The 22745-nt window shown below is 47.3% G+C and overlaps 1 protein-coding gene across 1 annotated transcript in view; it reads left to right on the forward strand.

Moving 5' to 3' along the window:
* The window catches only part of CHMP4B (charged multivesicular body protein 4B), a 44246-nt gene extending 22968 nt beyond the window's left edge, over positions 1-21278 (forward strand). The window contains exons 2-5 of the mRNA XM_010360581.2: positions 15098-15275; positions 17591-17705; positions 18716-18842; positions 20408-21278. Of these exons, the coding sequence (XP_010358883.1) occupies positions 15098-15275; positions 17591-17705; positions 18716-18842; positions 20408-20472 (485 nt within the window). The 3' untranslated portion in view covers positions 20473-21278. The remainder of the gene's footprint in view (positions 1-15097; positions 15276-17590; positions 17706-18715; positions 18843-20407) is intronic.
* Positions 21279-22745: the final 1467 nt, after the last annotated feature.

Genomic DNA, 22745 nt, shown 5'->3' on the forward strand with positions numbered 1-22745 from the left:
TCTTGAACGCCTGACCTCAAGGGATCTGCCTGCCTCGGCCCTCACAAAGTGCTGGGATTACAGGCATGAGCCACCGCACTGGGCCTATGATTCCTAATTTAATTCCATCCCAGGTGATATACACAGTATCACCTCATGTATGTATAGTCTCATTTGCTTTTCCTGGCCTGTGTGCAATTACCATGTTTTACTTTTATATATAAATCCCCACACTACACTATTACTGTGTTTTTGTTTAAAGATATTTAAATAACTTCCATTTTATTTATTATTTTTTTAGAGACAAGGTCTCACTCTGTCACCTAGGCTGGAGTGCAGTGGTGCAATCACAGCTCACTGCAGTCTTGACATCCTGGGCTCGGGATTCTCCCACCTTGGGCTCCCAAAGTACTGAGATCCTGGGCATGAGCAACCACACCTGGCGAGATTTAAATAATTTTAAAGCCCTTATGTATTTACCCATGTGTTTATCCTTTCTGGTACTTGTCATAGCTCTGCATAGATATATATTTTTATCTGGTATCATTTTCCTTCTGCCTGAAGGACTTTAAAAAAAATTTTATAGTGAAGGTTTTCTGGTGATAAATTCTTTCAGCTTTTCTTTGTCTGACAGTCTTTATTTTGCTTTTTTTTTTTTTTTTTTTTTTGAGACAGAGTCTTGCTCTGTTGCCAGGCTGGAGTGCAGTGGCATGATCTCGGCTCACTGTAACCTCTGCCTCCCGGGTTCAAGCAATTCTTCTGCCTCAGCCTCCCAAGTAGCTGGGACTACAGGCGAGCGCCACCATGCCCAGCTAATTGTTTTTTGTACTTTTAGTAGAGACGGGGTTTCACCATGTTGGCCAGAATGGTCTCTATCTCTTGACCTCGTGATCTGCCTGGCTTGGCCTCCCAAAGTGCTGGGATTACAGGCGTGAGCCACCACACCTGGCCTTGCCTTTGTTTTTGAAATATTTCACTGGGTTTAGAATTCCAGATTAACAGTTTTTTTTGTTCCCTTTCCCTTTCCGTTTCCATTTTATTTTTGAGATGGAGTCTTGCTCTATTGCCCAAGCTGGGGTGCAGTGATGTGTTCCCAGCTCACTGCAACCTCCACCTCCTGGGTTCAAACAATTCTCCTGCCTCAGCCTCCCGAGTAGCTAGGACTACAGGCGCCTGTCACCATGCCCAGCTAATTTTTGTAGTAGAGACGAGGTTTCACCATGTTGGCCAGGCTGGTCTTGACATCCTGACCTCAAGGGATCTGCCAACCTCAGCCTCGCAAAGTGCTGGGATTATAGGCGTGAGCCATCGCACCTGGCCTATGATTCCTAATTTAATTGCATCCCAGGTGATAGAATTAATGAGATCCTTTAAAAATATTGCTCCACCGTCTTCTTGCTAGCATTGTTTTCTATGAGAAATCTCTGTCATCTTTATTTCAGTATATATAATGTGTATTTTTTTCTTTGGCTGCTCTTAAGATTTTCTTTTTATTACTGATTTTGAGCACTTTTAATATGATGTGCTTTGGTATATGTGGTCTTCTTCATGTTTCTTAAGCTCCAGGATCACTGAGCTGCTTGTATCTGTGGGTTTATAGTTTTCGTCAAAGTGGAAATTTTTTGGCCATTATTTCTTGACATGTTTATTCACCTGCCCTCCTCCTTTGGGGACTCCATTTACATGTATATAGGTTACCTGAAGTTATCCCACACCTCACTGCTGCTCTGCTGATGTTTAAAATTCTTTTTTCTCTCTGTATTTCATTTTGGATAGTTTTTATTGCTATTCAAGTTTACAAATCTTTTCATCAATGAAATGTCTGATCTGCTGTTAATCCGTGTATTAATTTTAATTTCTAGAAGCTCGATTTAGGTTTTTTAAAAAATTGTCTTAGTCTATTTGTGTTGCTATTAAAGAAATACCAGAGGCTGGGATATGTATAAAGAAAAGAGGTTTATTTGGCTCACAGTTCTGCAGGCTGTACAAGAAGCATGGTGCCGGCCGGGCGCGGTGGCTCAAGCCTGTAATCCCAGCACTTTGGGAGGCCGAGGCGGGCGGATCACGAAGTCAGGAGATTGAGACCATCCTGGCTAACACAGTGAAACCCCATCTCTACTAAAAAATACAAAAAACTAGCCGGGCGAGGTGGCGGGTGCCGGTAGTCCCAGCTACTTGGGAGGCTGAGGCAGGAGAATGGCGTGAACCCGGGAGGCGGAGCTTGCAGTGAGCTGAGATCCGGCCACTGCACTCCAGCCCGGGCGACAGAGCGAGACTCCATCTTAAAAAAAAAAAAAAAAAAAGAAGCATGGTGCCAGCATCTGCTGCTCACGAGGACTCAGGCTGCATCCTCTCATGGTGGAAGGCGAAGGGGAGCTTATGTGTGCAGATCACACGGCAAGAGAGAGAGGAGGAGGTGCCAGGCTCTTTTTAACAACCAGCTCTTTCGAGAACTGACTAAGAACTCACTCAGTCCTGGGTAATGGCCTTAAGTCATTCCTGAGGGATCCGCCCCCATGACCCAGACGCCTCTCACTAGGCCCCACCTCCAACACTGGGCATCAGATAGCAACATGAGACTTGGCGGGCCAAACAAACAGTATCCAAACCATAGCAAATACCTTCCCTGTTTCTCCTTCGCTTTTTAAGCATATAGACTATAGTTATAACTATTTTAATCTCTTTGCTAATTTTGACATCTGTGTTAGTTTGGGTTACTTGCAATTTGTTGACTTTACTCTGCATCATGGGTGTTATTTACCCATTTCTTTGTATAAATTGTAGATTTTGATTAGATGTCAAATGTAAATTTTGCCTTGTTGGGTACTGAATATTTCTGTATTCCCATAAATATTCTTTATGTTTTGGGGGCAGAATTTTTTGGTAACAGTTTGCCTTTTGGGTCTTAGGTGTAAGAATTATGAGACAGGCTCAGAGCAGTGTTTATCTAGTATAGGGCTAGTGAATCCCTACTATTAAGACAAGGCCCTCCTGAAGGCCCTCCAAGAAGAATTATGAGGCTTTTCCAATCTAACTGAGGAAGAGGCAATATGACTGGCCCCATGTGAGTACTTAATATTATTTATTCTCTGTCATCCTTTTGAGTGGTTCTTTCCCTGGCCTTAGATAGCTTTTTCACACATGGGTGCTGATCAGTATTCTGCTGAATACTTGAGGGGGACCCTCCATGGCTCTCTGGGGTTTTCTCTCTCCGTGCAACTCTCTCCTCAGATACTCTCATGAACTCCAGCTGCATTGGTCTCCCCAGACACTCAGCTCTATCTCATTAATTCAGGAAGTTGCTGGACTCTGTCTGGGTTTTCCTTGCCTGCACCTTGGCCTGGAAACTCTCAGCGATCAACTGGGTGTGACCGTAGGTTCAACTTACTTCCGAGCTCTCAAGGATCACTGTCCTTTTTTGCTTGATATCCAGTGTCTCAAAAACTGTTGATTCATTTCTCTTGGGCTAGGGGTAAATCTAGTCCCTGCCATCCTGTCTTGGCTAGAAGCAGAAGGAAGAGTCTGGATTTGAATCCTGACTCTGCTGGTTTGTTATTCACAAGCTTTGAGATAATCTCTCCAGGCCTCAAATCTCTTTGTAAAATTGGCTAGTAAGACGAATTCCTTATTGTCAGGATTAAATACAATAATAAAATATGAGGCTCAGAATAGGTGATACTTCATGTGAGAAAGGAAGAACTGGCTGGGCATGGTGGCTCACTTCTGTTATCCCAGTACTTTAGGAAGCCAAGGTGGATTGGATTGCTTGAGCTCAGGAGTTGGAGACCAGCCTGGGCTACAGCTATTTGGGAGGTTGAGGTGGGAGGATCACTTGAGCCTGGGAGGTGGAGGTTGCAGTGCACCGAGATTGTGCCACTGCACTCCAGCCTGGGCAATAGAGCAAGACCCTATCTCACAAAAACAAAAAACCAGAAGAACCCAGGATCAAGATTTTTAAGATTTGAGCTTCAACCATTAGGAATTGAGAAGAGGAAAGGATCTAGGAAAAACAAAACAAAACAAAAACTCAAGAAGGAATGGCCTCTGGGGCAAGGGAACCAGGCTATGGGATCCCCCAAGGCTGACAGGAGAGAGGAATTTCAGAGAGAGGAGGGAGGCAGTGCCAGAACTTGTAAGGAGATGGAGGGTGAAGATGTCTGTGTTCACATTCTAACTATAGTTACCGTTACTTCCTAAGTGACATTTGTGGCTCACATTGGATCTGAGTGCTGACTTCCTCTGCCCAGTTGAAGCAGCTTAATTCAGAGGCTAAAGGGAGTCTCTGATTTTTCTAACTCAGTTAGTGAAGCCAGTTAAAATAAGAAAGACTGCTTATTTCATTGGGCAGGAAAAACTTGATTATGTGAAGCAGTCGGGAATTGGAGCATATGGATGTTAATTACATATTCTGGATCACGCAAGATCAAGCAGAAAGAGCCTTTGTGTTTGTTTCAATCCTGTTATTGGAAATCTCAGAACTATATGCGTTCACCTATTGTTAGAGCTGGAGGAAGACCTGGAGAGAGCACCTAATCCACCCTTCTTGTGTCCTTAATGAGGAGTCTGAGGCACTAAGGAATGAGGGGACTTGCTCAGTGACATACTTTAGTCATGGCAGAGTTGGAACTAGAAGCCAGATTCAGGATCATAGGACGCGTGTTGCAGGTTGTGTCTAGATACAGGTCTCCTGTTCGGGGCACCTGGCTTGGATTCCTCCTTGTCAAGTACCTTTACCTTTGTTACTTTGAGCACGTTGTTGAACCTTTATGACATCAGTCGCCTATCTTTAACTTGAACACAACCTTAACTGCCTGAAGGCAAAGGATTGTACCAGATAACTCCTAGCAGTTTCCTCTGGGTGTAAGATTAGTGTCAGATGTTACAGGGACTGTCGGTCAGGACATGTAAATGAGTAATGTGTCCAGGTAGAAGTTGGTGAGCAGTGGTGGGCTCTGGATGGACTGGAAAGTATGTGTCCCTTCCGAAAGGGATGGCTGCTGCTCTGCTCTAGTGGATTGTTGCTAGGTGGCAGTGTGGGCTCAGTGTTGCCAGATACTCTATCTTTACAAGAGGAAGCCAAAATCTGGATTTTTATGTGAAATATGTAATATTCAAATTTATGTATTAAGACGCGACTTAATTAAGACATGGGACAAATGAAGACATATCTGTGGACTGCATGGGTGCTTAGTTTTAGCCTCTGATAGCAGTTCTGCAGCCTGGCTGGTGTATAGGAAAGAACTTTGGCCTTGGATTCCAGGGCACAGGCTGAATGACTATGGCCCTCACTAACCAGGGGGAGGTCACCTTCCTTCCCAGTATCCTGGTTTCCCCACCCTGGCCCTGAGTTATCTTGATCACCAAGAGCTACTCCAGGGCTGCCTGCTGGGTCTAGGAAGTGAAACCCCTTCTCTTCCTGATCAGCTGCCCTTTGGGGAGCAGGAGGAGGCAGCCCAGATAGGCCTTGAACCGTTCCCTTTGGTGACCCTGACTGCCGTGGCCATTTCTCTCCTTCCTTATGGCCTGGGCCACGCCTGCTGACCCAGTCTGGAATAATCTGCTGCTCACTTTGGGTCTCTGCTACTTCCCTCCAGGTATAGTCACAGGGGAGGTCCTAGGCTCATTGACCCTAATCATAAGCCTCTGACCCATTTTGTTTTAGGGTTCTAGCAATTCCAGTGTGGGTTGACACAGGAAAAAAGTGGGCAAGTGACAGAGGTTCTTGTAGCTTTGGTCCCTGGGCCCTCCAGAATGTGGAGGGAAGGCCATATTAGGACCTGGGAAAAGATCTGGAAGCCATTATAGGGTGAGAGGACAGAGGGCACTGACGGGTAAAGAAATGGCGGGGTCACATTGGGTATTATGGAGTGCCCTTCCCTTCTCCCTGTCTCAGTGCTGTTAGGGGCACAAAGATGGAGGTTCCACCCTGGAGGAGCTTATGGTTTAGGGTAGACATGAGGGAAGAAGACATTTATTCTTTAAAACACAGAAAAAAAGCTCACAGCAAACTTTGCAGCTATGTAGAGTCATCGACCTAAGTATAGAGAGGATGATAATGGTTGGATTTTTATCCCGTGTGCTTTTAACCAATTTAAAATCTGCTAGAAAAAAAAAAAAAAATCTGCTAGAAAAAAAATTTTTTTTCCAGGTAGAGGTTTTTACTATATACCCTCTGGACTGTCGCTAGTGGACAGTTTGTGGGCAGAACAGGCAGCCCACTGGATGCCCTCGGTGCCAGACTGTTGCTAGCTTGTGGGATCCATGGGGAGGGGAAGGCCTTCAGGGCTTTCAGATCCCCAGGCTCAGGCAGAAGCAGGCCCAGATGCCTGCTTGGTGCAGGGTAGATGCTCTTCTGCAGAGAAAGAACATGCCATTTGCAGATAGGCAGCTTGACTTTGATCCCAGGCCTGCCACTACCTAACTGTATGACTTGGGCAGGTGATAAACTCTTTGAGCCTCAATACCCTGATCTTTCAAGTGGGACAGTAACAGTATCTACCTCATAGATAGTTTGTCTGGAAGAACTAGTGAGCATGGATAGTATCAATTTTTCATTCCCATGAAAGCACCAATCATGGCACCCAGGAAACCTCTCGTAAATGTTAGCTGTTGTTATATATTATCTTTTTCTCCACTATGCCATAATTGTCTACTCTTTCTTAGACACACTGGGCTAGGAAAGGGGACAGGACACCACTGCATGGTGGCCGGCTCCTGTAATCCCAGCTCCTTGGGATGCTGAGGCAGGAGAATTACTTGAACCCGGGAGGCGGAGGTTGCAGTGAGCGGAGATCGCCCCCCTGCACTCTAGCCTGGGTGACAGTGTGAAACTCCATCTCAAAAAAAAAAAAAAATTGTGTGGGGGACGGGACAGGGACAGGAGGATGCAGAGATCCCCAGAGACAATGTTGGACACAGGCAAGGAAAGAGAGGAAGGAGCAAGACAGAGAGAATGCTCACATTCAGCAAGTGTTTGCCTAGTGACTGTCCTTCTCGTCTGTCCTTAGGGTAGTGGTTTCACCCCCATCTTGCATCTGACAAACATGCTCAGAGATGTGAAATAACTTACCTGACAGCCACCTTCAGGGCTGGAATTCTGACCTGGTCTACTGGTACCAAGCCTCATATTCTTTTTCCTTTATGCCCCAGTGCTGGCCGGCATCAACCAAGGGCAGAGGTTGATGAAGCTGGCATTGGCCAAATGGTCAGGTGGTTTTAAATTGGTTTCTCCCAAGCCGTGTTTTACAGATGTCAGTGTGTGTCTTGCTGGTTTTTCTTGTCTTTCTCTTTCTTTTTTTGGTGAGCCAGTTAGGTGTCAGTGTTTTCTTCCTATCAAAATAGGATCTGGGAAGTCCTGCAGTAAATAATACCAGTGACCAACATTTACCTGTCATGCCCTGTGTCAGGTGCTTTACATATGTACTTCATTTTAATCCTCACAATAACCCTATGAGGTGTGTGTTATTATCATGAGGGTTATTAGTGAGATTAAGTAATTTACTTGATGGTGGAGGTGAAACTTGAAGCTGGACAACTGGACTCCCTAAATGACCATTGTAACTTGATGTGACCCAGCATTTCCTAAGGTTGTTTCACTGCAGAGTGTGTTTTATCGTGCCTTTTACGGAACACACTTTGTATGTACCGTTTAAATGATTCAGAGCGTTTGATATTCTGTTAGGCTGTTAGTTGTGGGGCTTATTTCTTTCATCTTTGTCCCTTTCAAACAGATAAGGGGCTTCTTTCTGTCTAGAATTTTCCCTTGCAGTGAGTACTGTACTCCCTATGTGTTTGCTGATGAAGTCAGCAGGGCTTCAGACTCCTATTTCCTGGTCATACACAAGTACTTATTTTACCATCTCTAAATGGAGTGCATTAGCTCCAGGCCACGGAGAGCAAATTAGAGGAACAGGGAGATATATCACAGAGAAGGAGGCTGCTCTGGAAAAAGCTGTCTGCACCTCTCGCCTGAACTCTCCAGCTGTGTGGGAATAAATACAGCAATGTCAGGGACAGCGTTCCAAGGCTTTTGCAGGATGAGGCCCTCATCCTGCAGGTGAGCCTGCAACACTGTCTCAGCAACAATCGACACAAAACAGCCTCTGTCTGGGCTTCCAAAGTGCATTTTGTGCATTTTGGTTTCTGATAACTTTCTGTTTGCCCATGCTGTCCCAGGCACCCTCTCACCCAGGGTAGAGAAATGAGAGCCTAACCCTGCCCTGCCTTCTGAAACTGTAGGTGCATCAACAGCACTTACTAGGGGGAGGTACTGTTGAACTAGCCTGATTAGCACCTCTTTCCCATTCTTTTTTCCCTCTGCTGTCTGGGGACCTAGGAGAGCAAACCAGGTAGCTTTTTGGTTTTCATGTGTCAGCATGAGCTTTAAAATGGAGTTTATCAAGGGCAGGGTTTGGAAGCTGGATGAAAGAACATTAGGCAGACTGTTTTCCTTATGGCACAGGGAACTGCTGATTTATTTGTAGCAATTAAATTTGGAAACAACAGACTTGAGGTGGTGGAAAGAGTCCTGGGCTGGAGACCTGGGTTCTAGTCCTGGTTCTTCCTCTGACTCACTGCGGGGTCCTGGCAAACTGTGCCACCTGTTCTGGACATCATTTTTCTTTTTTTTTTTTTTTTTGAGGCGGAGTCTCGCTCTGTCGCCCAGGCTGGAGTGCAGTGGCCGGATCTCAGCTCACTGCAAGCTCCGCCTCCCGGGTTCATGCCATTCTCCTGCCTCAGCCTCCCGAGTAGCTGGGACTACAGGCGCCCGCCACCTCGCCCGGCTAGTTTTTGTATTTTTAGTAGAGACGGGGTTTCACCGTGTTAGCCAGGATGGTCTCGATCTCCTGACCTCGTGATCCGCCCGCCTCGGCCTCCCAAAGTGCTGGGATTACAGGCTTGAGCCACCGCGCCCGGCCTGGACATCATTTTTCTCAGTTATCTAATGAGGGGTTGGTCTTCATTATCTCCAAGAGCTCCTCAAGCTCCCTCTATTTTTGATGCCATGATTGTAACTCTTATTTAGTCAAAGTTTGGTGGGATCTCTAATGCCGTGTGGTGCAAGGATGGTCACTAATAACCATGTTTACGGGTGAATGGGTTTCGTTGACATTGGTGGTTAACTGTGTTGTTTTGACTTTGGGTCATCCGAGATCAGACGAGATTGGGCATATTCAGGGTGGTATGGCCGTAGACTTAACTTTGGGTCTTTTCTTGCCCATACTCATGGGGCAGATGACAGATCACAGATGGCACACCCATCACTTGCTCTGTCCAGCAAAGCAACTAGTGGCTTGAGGGCCAGGTATGCTTCTCCTGGCTAAGGGCACCCTGAATATCTGAGTTTATTCACTGGCAGAATGAACCAGGGGGCTCTATCTGAGTGATTGCTGGCAGGCAGAGTGGGGCTCCCTTAGCCCTGCTCGGCTCCCTGCCTGCCGGTAGTCCTACTGGGACCAGGCTGCTGAGGGTTCTTCAGAACGCCCACTTAGGCTGGAGTCCTGGTGTTGCATTTGTGTGTAAGTGTCCTCAGGAGTGTGTTCATTTGCTTTGTCGTTCACACTGAGAGTGGGAAAGCAGCAGCCCTCTTCCCTCCCAGCCCTGTACCTTCTGTTAGATGACTTCAGATGTAGACTCTGGGGTCTTCGAAAGGACTGTAGGCACTGCCATTCATTTAGTGAGAGCATATTATTGGTCCGTCCTTCCCTCCATGCTTGAATTTCTCTATACTAGTAATGAGTGTATAGTTATGACTTCTTGGCATCTATTGAGATGCCCTGGGCTATTTGCCCCTATACTGAACACCCCTAGATCTGGGACAGACAAACTTGCCCCCCTCAGCAGCTTTTCAGAGAAGTGGTGTTTGACTAGGAGAAAGGAACGTCCTGTCTGGTTGTATCGAACTGATGTGTTCTCTAGAAATGGTTTCTGTAATCTCTAACTGTTGCCTCGCAGGAAGGTTTTCCATCCTGGGCAAACGTCTTTTTGACTGGTCTCTGCTTCTTAGGGTATCTGTTCTGTATCTTTCCTCTAAATAGCTGTTTGGAGGGTCTAATGAAGCAACTGTCTGGAGACCAATGTTTATTTCAACATGGTTGGAGCTGTTTTTGCTTCAGCTTTCAGAGCCAATAAAGCTGGTTATTAGATTCTGTAATTGCTGCTGTAATTACTCTCTTGGAACTGGCAAAGGCATAATTAAATATGGAGATTCCAAGGACTGTTTTTTTTCCCATCTAAAAGCAACCTCTTAAACTTCTATTGACCTGGGTTAGATTTCAATTGTTAAAGCCATTGTGTTTATAAATGACGCTGGGGGTTCTCTGGCAGAAAATGGATTTCTTTAGACACCTCTTTTTTGAATATTTGATTTAGATGAACAGCTTCTCTTTAACTCAGTACTTGTTTTTAAATCTAACCATCAGGAATCTGGAGAAGTTAAGGCAAGACATTAAGAACCAGTATATATTTAATATTTATGAAAACACTGGGTTGGTTACAGATAGAAAGTTTCTGTGGTCAGAAATAAGGTTGGCATGGAGGAAGTTTTACTAAGTGTAATAGTATTCAAGAAGAATGGCATTTTACTTGTGGAAGCACTCTAATACCTCTGAGCCTTTAGTTTGCCCTGTTACACCTCACCACTGATGCAATGCATTTGTAAGATACAGGAGGTGGTTCAAGTGCTGTGAATATTTGTCTGTGTCTGTTTCTGCAGCCCAGATGCTGACCCCATGTCTATTTTCAAGGTTACTTTACTCATGAAGCATGTTTGGGGGTTTCTGTGGGGGAAAATTAATAATGTAGCCTTTCCCTTTGGAGTTCTCAACTAGCTGAGAAACACAGACAGCAGATAGATCTGGATAAGAAAAATCAACGTCCTGGAGAGTTCACTGCTTAGAGGGGAAGAGGCTGTGTGAACCCTGCAGGCAGGAAGGGGAGTCCTGGAGGGATTCCCCGGGACTGTCCCTCATACTGTTTGTTCAGGTCCTATCCCCAGTATGAGATAGCACACCTTACAGCCAGGTGCTTGCGGGAAGTCCCTGTTTGTGGGCCAGGAGGAATGCAGTGGAAGGATGCTGCCAAATATTGTTCTAGCCTGTGTTTCAGTAAGACGTCAATTCTCTGGGTCAGAGGTGCACGGAAGATAAAATATGGGTGGATTCCCCAGAAGAACCCTGGATAGAATACATGAAAACCTTGTAAGACAAATGAAATTGGAGGTTCAATTTAGTAGATACTAAGCACTTACTGTGTATCAGTTATTTTGCTGGATTGCTGATCTGCAAACATGAATAATATCAGCATTATTTCATTCGGGGTGGGGATGGGCTCTTGGTTTCCTCACTGGTATATTTGGGTATTTGCTTCCAGATCATTTATTATTTGGGAGATTTTAGAAGTGGGAGATGGAAGTCAGAGGAAGTTAGGATTGGCATACAAGGAGTCACTGCCAATGGAAAATGTATTGGAGAAAAAGCAGTTCTAAATCTATGATGTTAATAGGGAAGTAACTTTGGTTTTAAATATAAGAATGTAGCTGACTGTATAAAATCAGTTTCATAAGCATTTTACCAAGCTCCTGCTATATTCAGGACATTGAAAAGCAAGGCAGCTCTGTCAAAGAGTGTTTGCTCTTATGAACGGTCTCAGAGTCACTTGCTGTTGTTCTGAGTCCGTGAGGAAGAGCATAGAGCTGGGAGTTACACAGACTACTCCCCTCCTCACTTGGCAGCAGGACTTGGGTGAGCTACATCACCTTTCTGATCCCCAGTCTCCTTGTTCATTTGGGATCTCTGGATGATTAAATGAAATAGGAGGCGGATGAGACTGCCGTTGCTTGTTCACCATCACACAGCAGGCTCTCGGAAGGCCTTGGTGAATCTTTTTTTTCCCCCCCACCGAGATGGAGTCTTGTTCTGTTGCCCAGGCTAGAGTTCAGTAGCCTGGGCTCACTGCAGCCTCCGCCTCCTGGGTTCAAGAAATTATTCTGCCTCAGCCTCCCGAGTAACTGGGACTACAGGTGTGCGCCACCATGTCCAGCTAATTTTTGTATTTTTAGTAGAGATGGGGTTTCACCATGGTGGCCAGGCTGGTCTTGAACTCCTGACCTCAGGTGATCCACCCACCTTGGCCTCCCAAAGTGGTGGGATTACAGGCATGAGCCAGTGCGCCCGTTCTGGAAGGCCTTGGTGAATCTTGAATGATGGGCTGGGCTGTGGGTGATGGAGCTGACTGGAGGGGACTTGGGAAGGGGGCACCTGTGGGCCATTGGCACTTGATCTTGGAAGGATTCACAGTCACTTGGTGATTAGAGTATGTCTAGGGTGTGGCTTTTGTGGAAAAGGAACACAACACCAAGGAAGTCACAGGAAGCAATCCAGCCATCCCAGCCCTGGGGCACTTACAGGACTCCCCCAGGACCTCTTCCCTCTGACATTACTCATGGGAAAGGCGGTTCTGTAGACCTTATGCTAGGGCTCCCAGGTCTTGGGCTTGTGGAGAGAATTCTAATGGCTTGCCTCTGCGGAACTCCGCAGGCCATATTAAACTATATGGTAAAGGGAGCTACTGAGGATTTTTCAGCAAAGGAATGGTTAGATTTGCGTTCCCTCTTCTGTGTTCCCATGGTCCCCATGTCACTCCCTGCAGGACTGGACGATCCCTCCAGGGCAGTATCCTACCCTTTTCATTAAGTGGGGGGCATAACATAGTGGCAGGGCAGGGACTTTGGGGTTCCACACCTGGTTTAAGTCCCCTCTCTGCCAGTTACCTGGGCTGTCACAGGACGTCTCTGAACCTCAGTTTCCTCATCAACTAAAAGGGGTGGTCATTCTAACCTTAAAGGGTTGCTGTTTTGAGGCCCTTATGAAGTGAGCATGACTGATGCCACCGGAAGGTGAGAGAGAAGGGTCTCGAGGATCCCCTGGTGTGACTGCAGGATGGGTTTCTTGAAGTCTTGGGCCATTCCGGCCTACATCAGAATCAAGGGGGATTACGGATTCAGTGACTTTTCAGATTTAATGAGGCACATTTCATTGTTTTAGATGTTTTACGAGTTCTCTTTATGTGCGTATGTATGTATTTTGGTCAGCATTCGTTGGAAAGACTGGCTGGGAGAATTTTTCTGCTGCTTTTGGAGGGACTGTGTGCTATACGAAGGCCAAGCTGTTTTCCCTTGGCAAATGGTCCTTAGGACGGAATCCCACGCCAGCAGGGGATGTGAGTAGAAGGAGCATGGGACCTATTCATGTGACATATGGAGAAACCGGAGCCCCATGGGGGAGGGGGTTTTGACCTCCAGTCTGCAGGAGATGGCCGTGGTCCAGAACTCCAGGACATGGGGGAGTGCTGAGTGCATGTGTGTGTGAGGCTAGTGCTCCCGACCCAGCCCACTCCAGCTCAGCCATTTCTTCTGACGGAGTCTGTGCTAAGCCTCCTTCCTGGCTTTTGATGCCCACTTCAGGGGAGCAAAAAATAGCTTCCCTTCTAGGTTCTTTGGCTGGGCTACAAACTAAATTGATATAAGACAGATTAACAAGAGAAAAACCATATTTAGTTACATATGTACATGTGGAAATCCCACAAAATATGAGACTTGAAGAAGAGTCAGATGCTTGAAGCTTATATAGTATCCTGAGCTACAGAAAAGAATAGGGGCTTGGGGGTTGTTGTGGAGGACACAGCTTACGGGAGGGTGAGGGAAGAATTACTGTATGGTGAAGGCTTGGAGTTTGTTGTGGGGGGACACAGCTTACCGGAGCGGAGGGTGAGGGAAGAATTACTGTATGGTGAGTAAAGGATGTGTTGTTATGCAGATAGAAGGTCTCTTAGATAATGAAAGTTTTCAGAGCAGCCCTCTTCCTGACACAGATACTTTTAGTAATGTAGATCTTCTTCTTAGATGTACTTTTTTTTTTTTTTTTTAAACAAAAGGACAGCTTTTTGAGCTACTCTAGTTTCTTAGAATAACCAGCTCAAAATATGCCAAAGAAATATATTTTGGGGGTGGTATATTCTGGTCTCCTACAGTCATATTTTGGGGTGGTGTGTCCTGACCCCTAACGTCATGTAAGATGTATGTTAAAGATATTTTTCAGTGTGAAGAGTGGAACTGAGACCATGAGGGGGAAGGAAATCTGGGTTTCAAGTTGGGAGATGTGGTTTTGGTCCCAGTTCTGCCACAGATTCACCTTGGTCAAATTGCTTGCCGTGACTGGACCTTAACATGAGATGATCTCCACAGTCTCAGCATGCTAGGAGGCTAAGGTAGATGATGCCACTGACCCAACTAAATGGCCAGACTCTGGGTTTGGCCGTGGCAGGGAGTTCTGTCTGGCTTTTTAGTTTAGTCGTGTTTTCGATGATGGAGGATGCTGTAGTAGCCATCTTCAGGCATGGGGCTTTTTGCTTTTGAATACATTTCCAGAAGGAAATTACTGGGTCAGAGGGTAAAAACATCATGGTGGTTGTTGCTGTGTGTTGCCGTGTTACTTTTCGGAAGCATTGTAACTATTTACAGAGTTATTGGCTATGAGTGAAATAGCATTTTTTTTTTTTTTTGAAATAGCATTTTTAACCCAAACGGATCTAGTATTTGGTATAGTCATTATATTTATGATTTCTGTAATTTAGTTGGCATAAAATGGTACTTTAAAGTTGCTTTATAATAATGAGAACTGCTTTTTTTGAGGAGCATACACACTGATGAATGTGCCAGGTGTTTACATACAGTATGTCATTTGCTGCTCACACTGACACCATCTGGGAAGCCAAGTAGCTCACCTGAGTCTGTGAGCTGGACTTTGACCCTAAAGGAGTTTGACCCCACAGCATCCTTTTCTTGGTGTGGCTGTCCATGCTTTGATTTGTGTGTGTGCGTGGTTACCCGAGGGTTGAACTTTGGCTTGTGTGCTTGTTTATTGGCCATGTTTTGAGGTATGTGAATTTTATGTTTTTGTAGAAAATTGAACGTGCTCTTTGTGTAGAATTTATGAACCCTCTGCTATAGCGAAAGCAACAACAGAGATGCTTCCAGTAGAGTTGGGGAAAGAACGCAGTGAACACTAGGACCTCGCCCTGTGCCTGGGCTCTCTAAAACCCTGTTTTTTCCCCAACGCAGCGGCCCTCCAGGCACTGAAGCGTAAGAAGAGGTATGAGAAGCAGCTGGCGCAGATCGACGGCACATTATCAACCATCGAGTTCCAGCGGGAGGCCCTGGAGAATGCCAACACCAACACCGAGGTGCTCAAGAACATGGGCTATGCCGCCAAGGCCATGAAGGCGGCCCATGACAACATGTACGTGTCCACCCGCCCCTGCGCCACAGGGCATTGCCAGTCCCGGAATGCCTTGTACCCAGGCCATGGCCTTAGGCAGACGGATCCCTTGACTTACCTGTTCGAGCACCTGAGTTTGTTTGAATTCTCATTCTTTTTTGGAACTCCGAAAATGGATGATGTGCCTTTGGAAGCAGATCTCATGGCATGCAAAAATACTTTCTGAGTAATTCAGGGTTATTGTGATGAGCATAGTTTCAAGCTGGAAAGGCCTTTAGAAGGTCCTGTTGTCCAGACCTGTGAATGTGAAGGTGGAGAAGCTGTGTCCCAGAGAGGGAAGCTGATTTGCCCTGTGTGACATGGGAGCTTGGATAGAACTGGGATTAGAATCGGTGCCCATGATTTTTCCCTGATGCTGTCAGGGGCCCTGAAATGTGTGGTTCATCCAAGAGCTTTGGATCTCTCTGTTCCTGTGTCTGCTTTTGATGGTGTTTTCTGCCCCCTCCCTTGCTCTCCAGCTGTAGCTGTGTACTGACAGTGATCTTGCCCTCAGCACTCCTTCTTCCCCTATATGGCTACTTCTCATGGCAGTGGCCTAAGAAACTAGATAACCAAGCTTGTTACAGTTGTAACTAGCCAAGGTAAAGGCTAGGGTAAGGAGGCTCCAAATGAAGACCTCTCTCATGAGTAAAACTGCATTTGGGCTGGGTGAGGTGGCTCACGCCCATAATTCCAGCACTTTGGGAGGCTGAGGCAGGCAGATCACCTGAGGTCAGGAGTTCGAGACCAGCCTGGCCAACATGGTTGAAACCCCATCTCTACTAAAAATACAAAAATTAGCTGGATATCGTGGCATGCGCCCAGCTACTAGAGGTGAGGCAGGAGAATTGTTTGAACCCAGGAAGCAGAAGTTGCAGTGAGCCAAAATTGTGCCACTGCACTCCAACCTGGGCGACAGAGCGAGACTCCATCTCAATTAAAAATAAATAAATAAATAAAAATAAAAAATCTGCATTTGTTGTAGTGCTTAGATTTGGCAGCATATATTTGGGGGTGCCAGGAGCCTTTTTTGCTTCCTTTTGGGTACTCAGCTGTGCTGTCCAATGGGTGGGGAAAATGCACCCTAAGGGCTTGCCATCTATTTTTGTAAATAAAGTTTTATTATTATTTGAGACAGGGTCTTGCTGTGTCCCATCACCTGGGCTGGAATACTGTGGCCCAATCCTAGCTCACTGCATTCTCAAAATCCTGGGCTCAAGCCATTCTCCCACTTCAGCTTCCTGAGTAGCTAGGACTACGGGTGTGTGACATTATGCCTGGCTAATTTTAAAAATTTTTTTGTAGGGATGGGGGTCTCACTGTGTTGCCCAGACTGGTCTCGAACTCCTGGCCTCAAGTGATCCTCTCTCCTGAGCCTCTCAAAGTTTTGGGATTACAGGTGTTAGTCACTGTGCCTGGCCTTAAAAGTTTTATTGAAATACAGTCATGTCCCTTAATTTACATATTGTCTGTGGCAGCTTTTGTGCTACACAGCAGGGTTAAGTATTTGTAATAGAGACTGTCTGGCCATAAATTCTAAAGTATTTACTATTTGGTCCTTTGCAGAAAAAGCTTGCTGATTTTGCTGTAGGAATGTGAGGTTGCAGGAGAAGTAGCCTTCAAATAAGTGAGGTTTTGTCTGAGGATAGATGTTCGTTGGACTGAGCTGCTTGAATGAGAACCATATATGCCTCATTTCTGTGTTCTCCTAAAAACCTAGCAGAGTGCAGCTCATTAAATACTGTGCAAACGTTTACATATATGTGCATATATTGGCTTGAGTAAATATAGGTTTATATGATTGTCAGTGTGTAGAAGAAAATTCTGCATATTTTCAGAATTTGCCTTTCCTTTGGGGTCCTAGAGGATCCATAGGTGGACTGAGTAGATGGAAGTCCCATTAGACGGCATGGCTGTCTTCTGTGATTGTGCTTTTACTTTCCCCGTGCAGAGTTACCCTTGGACTTGAAAAAGAGCTATTGGCCCAGGAGTTAAAGCCCTGCAGTCTTATCTGACGCCTTTGCTAATTTGCATGTAGGACCTTGATAGTGCCACCTGTAGGGTGTTGGACTGGGTAGTGTCTTGAAGACATTCCTGTCCCCTTGAGTTTTTGCTTCTCTATTTTAAAGGGGAGGAGGCAGGCAATAATGCCAAGTAACTCCTCACAGGGAGTCATTGCAGGGAGTGTGGCTGGGAAGTTGATTGTGTGGGGCCCAGTTTCTGCTCCTGCCTTGCCTTGCAGGCCCTCTTTACACAGCCTAATCAATTGATATGATACCTGTCCATTGCATTTGAAGGGACATCGATAAAGTTGATGAGTTAATGCAGGACATTGCTGACCAGCAAGAACTTGCAGAGGAGATTTCAACAGCAATTTCAAAACCTGTAGGGTTTGGAGAAGAGTTTGACGAGGTGAGTAGTTTTGTACAGATCCCATAAGCTTCACAAATGACACCCTGAGGCTGCCCCTTGATGTGCTCTTGAAGGCTCTCAGGCAGGGAGCATTTGGACTTGGACAGAGACAGGGCATGGTGTTAACCCTCCCTGAATTCTACATTTTGAGGGACACTTTCCCTATTTGGGGTGGAAACTTAGGTAGAGTAAAGGAACATTCATCACAACGCTTTAGCAGGCTTCAGGTCACTAAGTGATTTGAACAAGTAGCTAGCCTGCACCTTTCCAGGGTGGGCCCTGGCACAGAGCTGGGCCGCAGAGATGACCACGTCCTGGAGAAGTTCACAGGATTTGCCCTGAGACAGCTCCAGCATGAGGGAAAGGTAGAGCCAAGGGTGGGGGGGGGGCACTTACCCCTGACCCAGGGGATGTGTCTGGATCTTGGCCACCTGCCAGTGTCTGCTGAGCAATTTGGGACCTTGAGTCTTTTAGGTTTTTAAAATAATGGTACCAGCCCCTGTTGAAGGTACTCCACTGTGTTAGATTTGAATCTCCTAAAGGTCAGATCCTTTCTGCTGGACCTTTCTTTGTGCTTTCTGACCCCCACTGTATAACTGAGAAAACACCCTGCAGCTCTTACCTTTGGTTCTCAAAACCAGGGTTTTCATACTGGAGTTTGATGGAAGAATCTCATTCATTTCAAATCAGCAAACATTTCTGAGCATTCACTCGTGTGCCCAGCTCTGAGCCAAAGAAATAGGAAGGCAAAGATACGATCCCCTCTCCCAGATGCTCACAGTGTAGTGCAGGACGCCGAGGTCTACATCAGTGATGTGCAGCAGTGATACGTTCCCCAGTAGAAGCTGCTTTAGGATATTTGAATCACAAGGTGTGGAACCTGGAGTTCACCTCCCCGCAGACCTTCTCAGAGGGGTGTGTGTCTCCATGAGCATTAATTAGGTAGGAGGCATGGCCGCGGGGGCTGGGATTCCCAGGGAGGGCACTCACTTTGTGTTTCCTTTTACTAGGATGAGCTCATGGCAGAATTAGAAGAACTAGAACAGGAGGAACTAGACAAGAATTTGCTGGAAATCAGTGGACCCGAAACAGTCCCTCTACCAAATGTTCCCTCTATAGCCCTACCATCAAAACCCGGTGAGTGCTTCTAGAGTCATGATACACCCACGAGGTCATGTGGCGGGTGATCTTGTGGTTGGTTGGCTTTGGTTTGTGTCCTGAGCTTGCCCAAGATTGAGAACCAGACAGGATCCATTGTAGTGGCTACAGAGGCCATGTCACCTGGCTTTTTCTGGTTTCTCTCTGGAACAGGGTTTCTTAATCTTGACGCTACGGACATGGCCAGACACCTCTCTGGGTCAAGAGAATGGAGGGTGGGGGTGGGGTTGTCCGGTGCACTGTGGGTGTTCAGCACCATCCCTGGCCTCTGCCTACTAGATGCCAGTAGCAACCGCCCTGAGTTATGTCAACCAAAAATGTCTTCACACATGGCCAAATGTCCCTTCGTAGGGGTTGGGAGGATCACCCCCAGTTGAGAGCCTCTTTTCTAGAATGATTTTTCCTATTTCACTAAAGAAGAGAAAGTTCCAGGCACTGTGAGAAGGTGTGAGAGCATGAGTCCCGTACAGCTCTTGCCCCCTCTTTAGTATCCTGTGCTGTGCACACCTGCAAAAGCCCTGGCCCCTGGAGGCCGCCCATGGGGGAAGGAAACAGCTTTGATTCCTTTAGAGACCTGATTCTATAAAACCTTCATTTCCTCCTTCTTCCCTTCCCCCATCCCCTCGCACAATATTTCACCCCCAGGTAGAAGTAATCCACACAGAACTTCTAGAAAAAGTGAGGCAATTTGATATGGCATGAGAGAGAGAGCCCTGGGGGCAGTGCCTGACCAGCTGTGGTCACCTCCCTCTCCCGGGTAGAAAGAGGAAATGGCCCCCTCAAGTAGAGTCAGCTGCCTGGAGCTGTGTAGGCAGAGGCTGTCCGGCGAGCCTCCCGGAGTCCCGTGTGGGCAGAGGCTGTCCGGCGAGCCTCCCGGAGTCCCGTGTGGGCAGAGGCTGTCTGGCCAGCCTCCCGGAGTCCCGTGTGGGCAGAGGCTGTCCGGCCAGCCTCCCGGAGTCCCGTGTGGGCAGAGGCTGTCCGGCCAGCCTCCTGGAGTCCCGTGTGGGCAGAGGCTGTCCGGCGAGCCTCCCGGAGTCCCGTGTGGGCAGAGGCTGTCCGGCCAGCCTCCCGGAGTCCCGTGTGGGCAGAGGCTGTCCGGCCAGCCTCCCGGAGTCCCGTGTGGGCAGAGGCTGTCCGGCGAGCCTCCTGGAGCTGTGTGGCCATGGGTCAAGCCACTTGAGGTGGAGTTGGGGGTTGGCAAGGATTAGATCTCTTATGGGGTTCTTCCCATCCTCCTCCCACCTTGCAGGCTCTGGGACCGGAGCCTCGTGGGAATCCTGAGGGCCTCTGTGTAGAATCCCTCTTGTTTTGTCTGGGCCTGCTGGAGGTGGAGGGTGGGTGCTGCCAAAGTGTGCTTGGTTTTCCAGAGTTGTATGTTGCAGCTTTTAGGCACCAAGAAGCAGTCTGCCTACAGCCTGCAGAGGAGGCTGGCCACAGGGCAGGGCTGTTTGACAGACTCCATGAAGCACAGGCGGCCCTTGTTTCCGGCCAGAACATGTTGAAAGCACCAGCCATCCTAAATAGCCTTTTCTGTCTTCACACAGCCAAGAAGAAAGAAGAGGAAGATGACGACATGAAGGAATTGGAGAACTGGGCTGGATCCATGTAACGGGTCCAGCGCGGGCTGGGCCCAGACAGACTGTGGTGACCTGCGCAGCGAGCAGGCGTGTGCGTGTGCGGGGCAGGCAGGATGTGGTGCAGGCAGGTTCCATCGCTCTCGACTCACTCCAAAGCAGTAGGGCCGTGTTGCTGCTCACTCTCTGCATAGCATGGTCTGCACCTGGGGGGACGGGCGGGGGGAGGGGGGTGGGCGGGGTGGGAAGTGCCTGCTGTTTATAATGTTGAATTTCTGTAAAATAAACTGTATTTGCAAATCCAACATTGAGCTTCTGGACTACGCTGACTCCACTGCTGAATCCTCAATGGAAAGGGTCGACCGATTGCAGTTGAAATGACCTGAAATGTAGCCTGTGTCCTTGTAAGTCAGTTGACTTGCCGCACATCTCTTTGTGTACTTGTACGGTACTGGCAGAAAAGTCATTTTTCAAAAGCCATAGGCTTTTCCTTGCCCTTAGCTGTAATAATGCATCCGATTTTGATTTCCTCCAGAGCTGTGTTTCTGTCCATCACCTGTGTATTGGCCCTGTGTTTACCACTCTGGCCCACTCCTCACCCCCTTGCTCCCCTGGTCTTTTGGAGTTTGTGACATTGATTTGAAATGGATGGTGTTCTCTTGAGAGCAAGCGAGATTGTTAGAATTAAGTTCCAGCTATACAGTTTTCTAACATAGCTATAAGGTCCTTGTTGCTGTTTGTGATAACTGATAGATAACTCATTGGAAACATGTGCATACATTTATATTCAGATGAAATTATGGTTTGCACTGTCTATTAAATATCTCGATTAATTTTCATACTTTGCTGTTGTGTTTAATCTATCATTTGCCTCGGGATCTGACCCTTTCCAGACCAGCAGGGTGTACAGTGGAGTCTGGAAACATGGAAGACTTAACCATGACATGTATCAACAGTTTGAATGAAAGAGCAGAGCTTGTCTCACTGGAAGTCTGTTCAAGTTCTAGATTGGCCCTCACCTTGCCTGGTGACTCTCTGGGTACAGTTCAGGGTGAGTTGGTTCTTGGGCACTCCAGGGTCTTCCCTATTTCTTCTCTGCCAGTGTCCATGGGCAGTGCCAGCAGGAGCCTTACTTGTTGGAAGCCATGATGCTCCCATCAGACAAGGCTCATCGGGAACACTGAAGAAATGGCCTTTCCCATGGGGAGGAAGTGTAGGGCAGTGACTGAGAATCTAGGACACAGAGTCACCTCAGGACTGCTGAGACTCAACATACGACTCTGGCCCAGCCCCTTCTACTCTGTCCCCTTTTCTTTTGGTCTTGTATCCCCTTGAGAGTGATGCATGCTGTGGAACCTCTTCCGAAGGGTGGATCTCTACATATTCATTCTTAATTTTGCGTGCAAATTTGCAGTATTGAGAGGACACCCCCATCCCCCGTGCTCACTCCCAAACCTTTTAAAGTAAAACCAACCTGAGTTCATAACGAGACACCATCATTGCTCACCGGGCGCCCTGGGGCAAGTTGCCTCCCCTCCCTGGGGCTCCTGTTCTCACCTGGAAAGCAAGGGGATGGGAGCAGATCAGTCCTGAGGTCCTGTCTGTGTGGAGTGGCTCATGCCCTGCCCCTCACCCCTCATTGCATCATCCCAGGGCGGCCACACTTAGAACTGGAACTTGAAGACAGTGGCTTAAAACTTCCTGACTTGTGTGGAGGTTGGGTCTGGCTAGTCTCAGAAGTTCTTTCACCTCAAAACAAATCTAGTGGTAGTGCTTGCTGCCAGCTTCCACCCCCTCAGCCTGCAGTTGGTGTGGCCTCTGGGTATCACTGGTGTGGGAGACCCAGTGGACTTTTTTTTTTTTTGAGATGGAGTCTCGCTCTGTTGCCCAGGCTGGAGTGCAGTGATGCGATCTCGGCTCGCTGCAAACTCTGCCTCCCAGGTTCACCCCATTCTCCTGCCTCAGCCTCCCGAGTAGCTGGGACTACAGGCGCCCGCTACCAGGCCCGGCTAATTTTTTGTATGTTTAGTAGAGACGGGGTTTCACTATGTTAGTCAGGATGGTCTCGATCTCCTCACCTCATGATCCACCCACCTCGGCCTCCCAAAGTGCTGGGATTACAGGCTTGAGCCACTGGGCCGGGCCCCGCAGTGGACTTTCTTAAGCTCTTCTCATCAGCTGTTACAGTGCGTCTTGCCCTAGGCCCATGTGAGGGGAACTTGCAGACTCAGTCCTCTAGCTCGTGAACCCAGGAGCCAGGTCCCGGGCAGGGCCTGTGACTCCTCTGAGCAATAGCCGCTTATTTCTA

The sequence above is a fragment of the Rhinopithecus roxellana genome, chromosome 13 (genome assembly GCF_007565055.1).
Source record: "Rhinopithecus roxellana isolate Shanxi Qingling chromosome 13, ASM756505v1, whole genome shotgun sequence".
Classification (NCBI taxonomy): Eukaryota; Metazoa; Chordata; class Mammalia; order Primates; family Cercopithecidae; genus Rhinopithecus; species Rhinopithecus roxellana.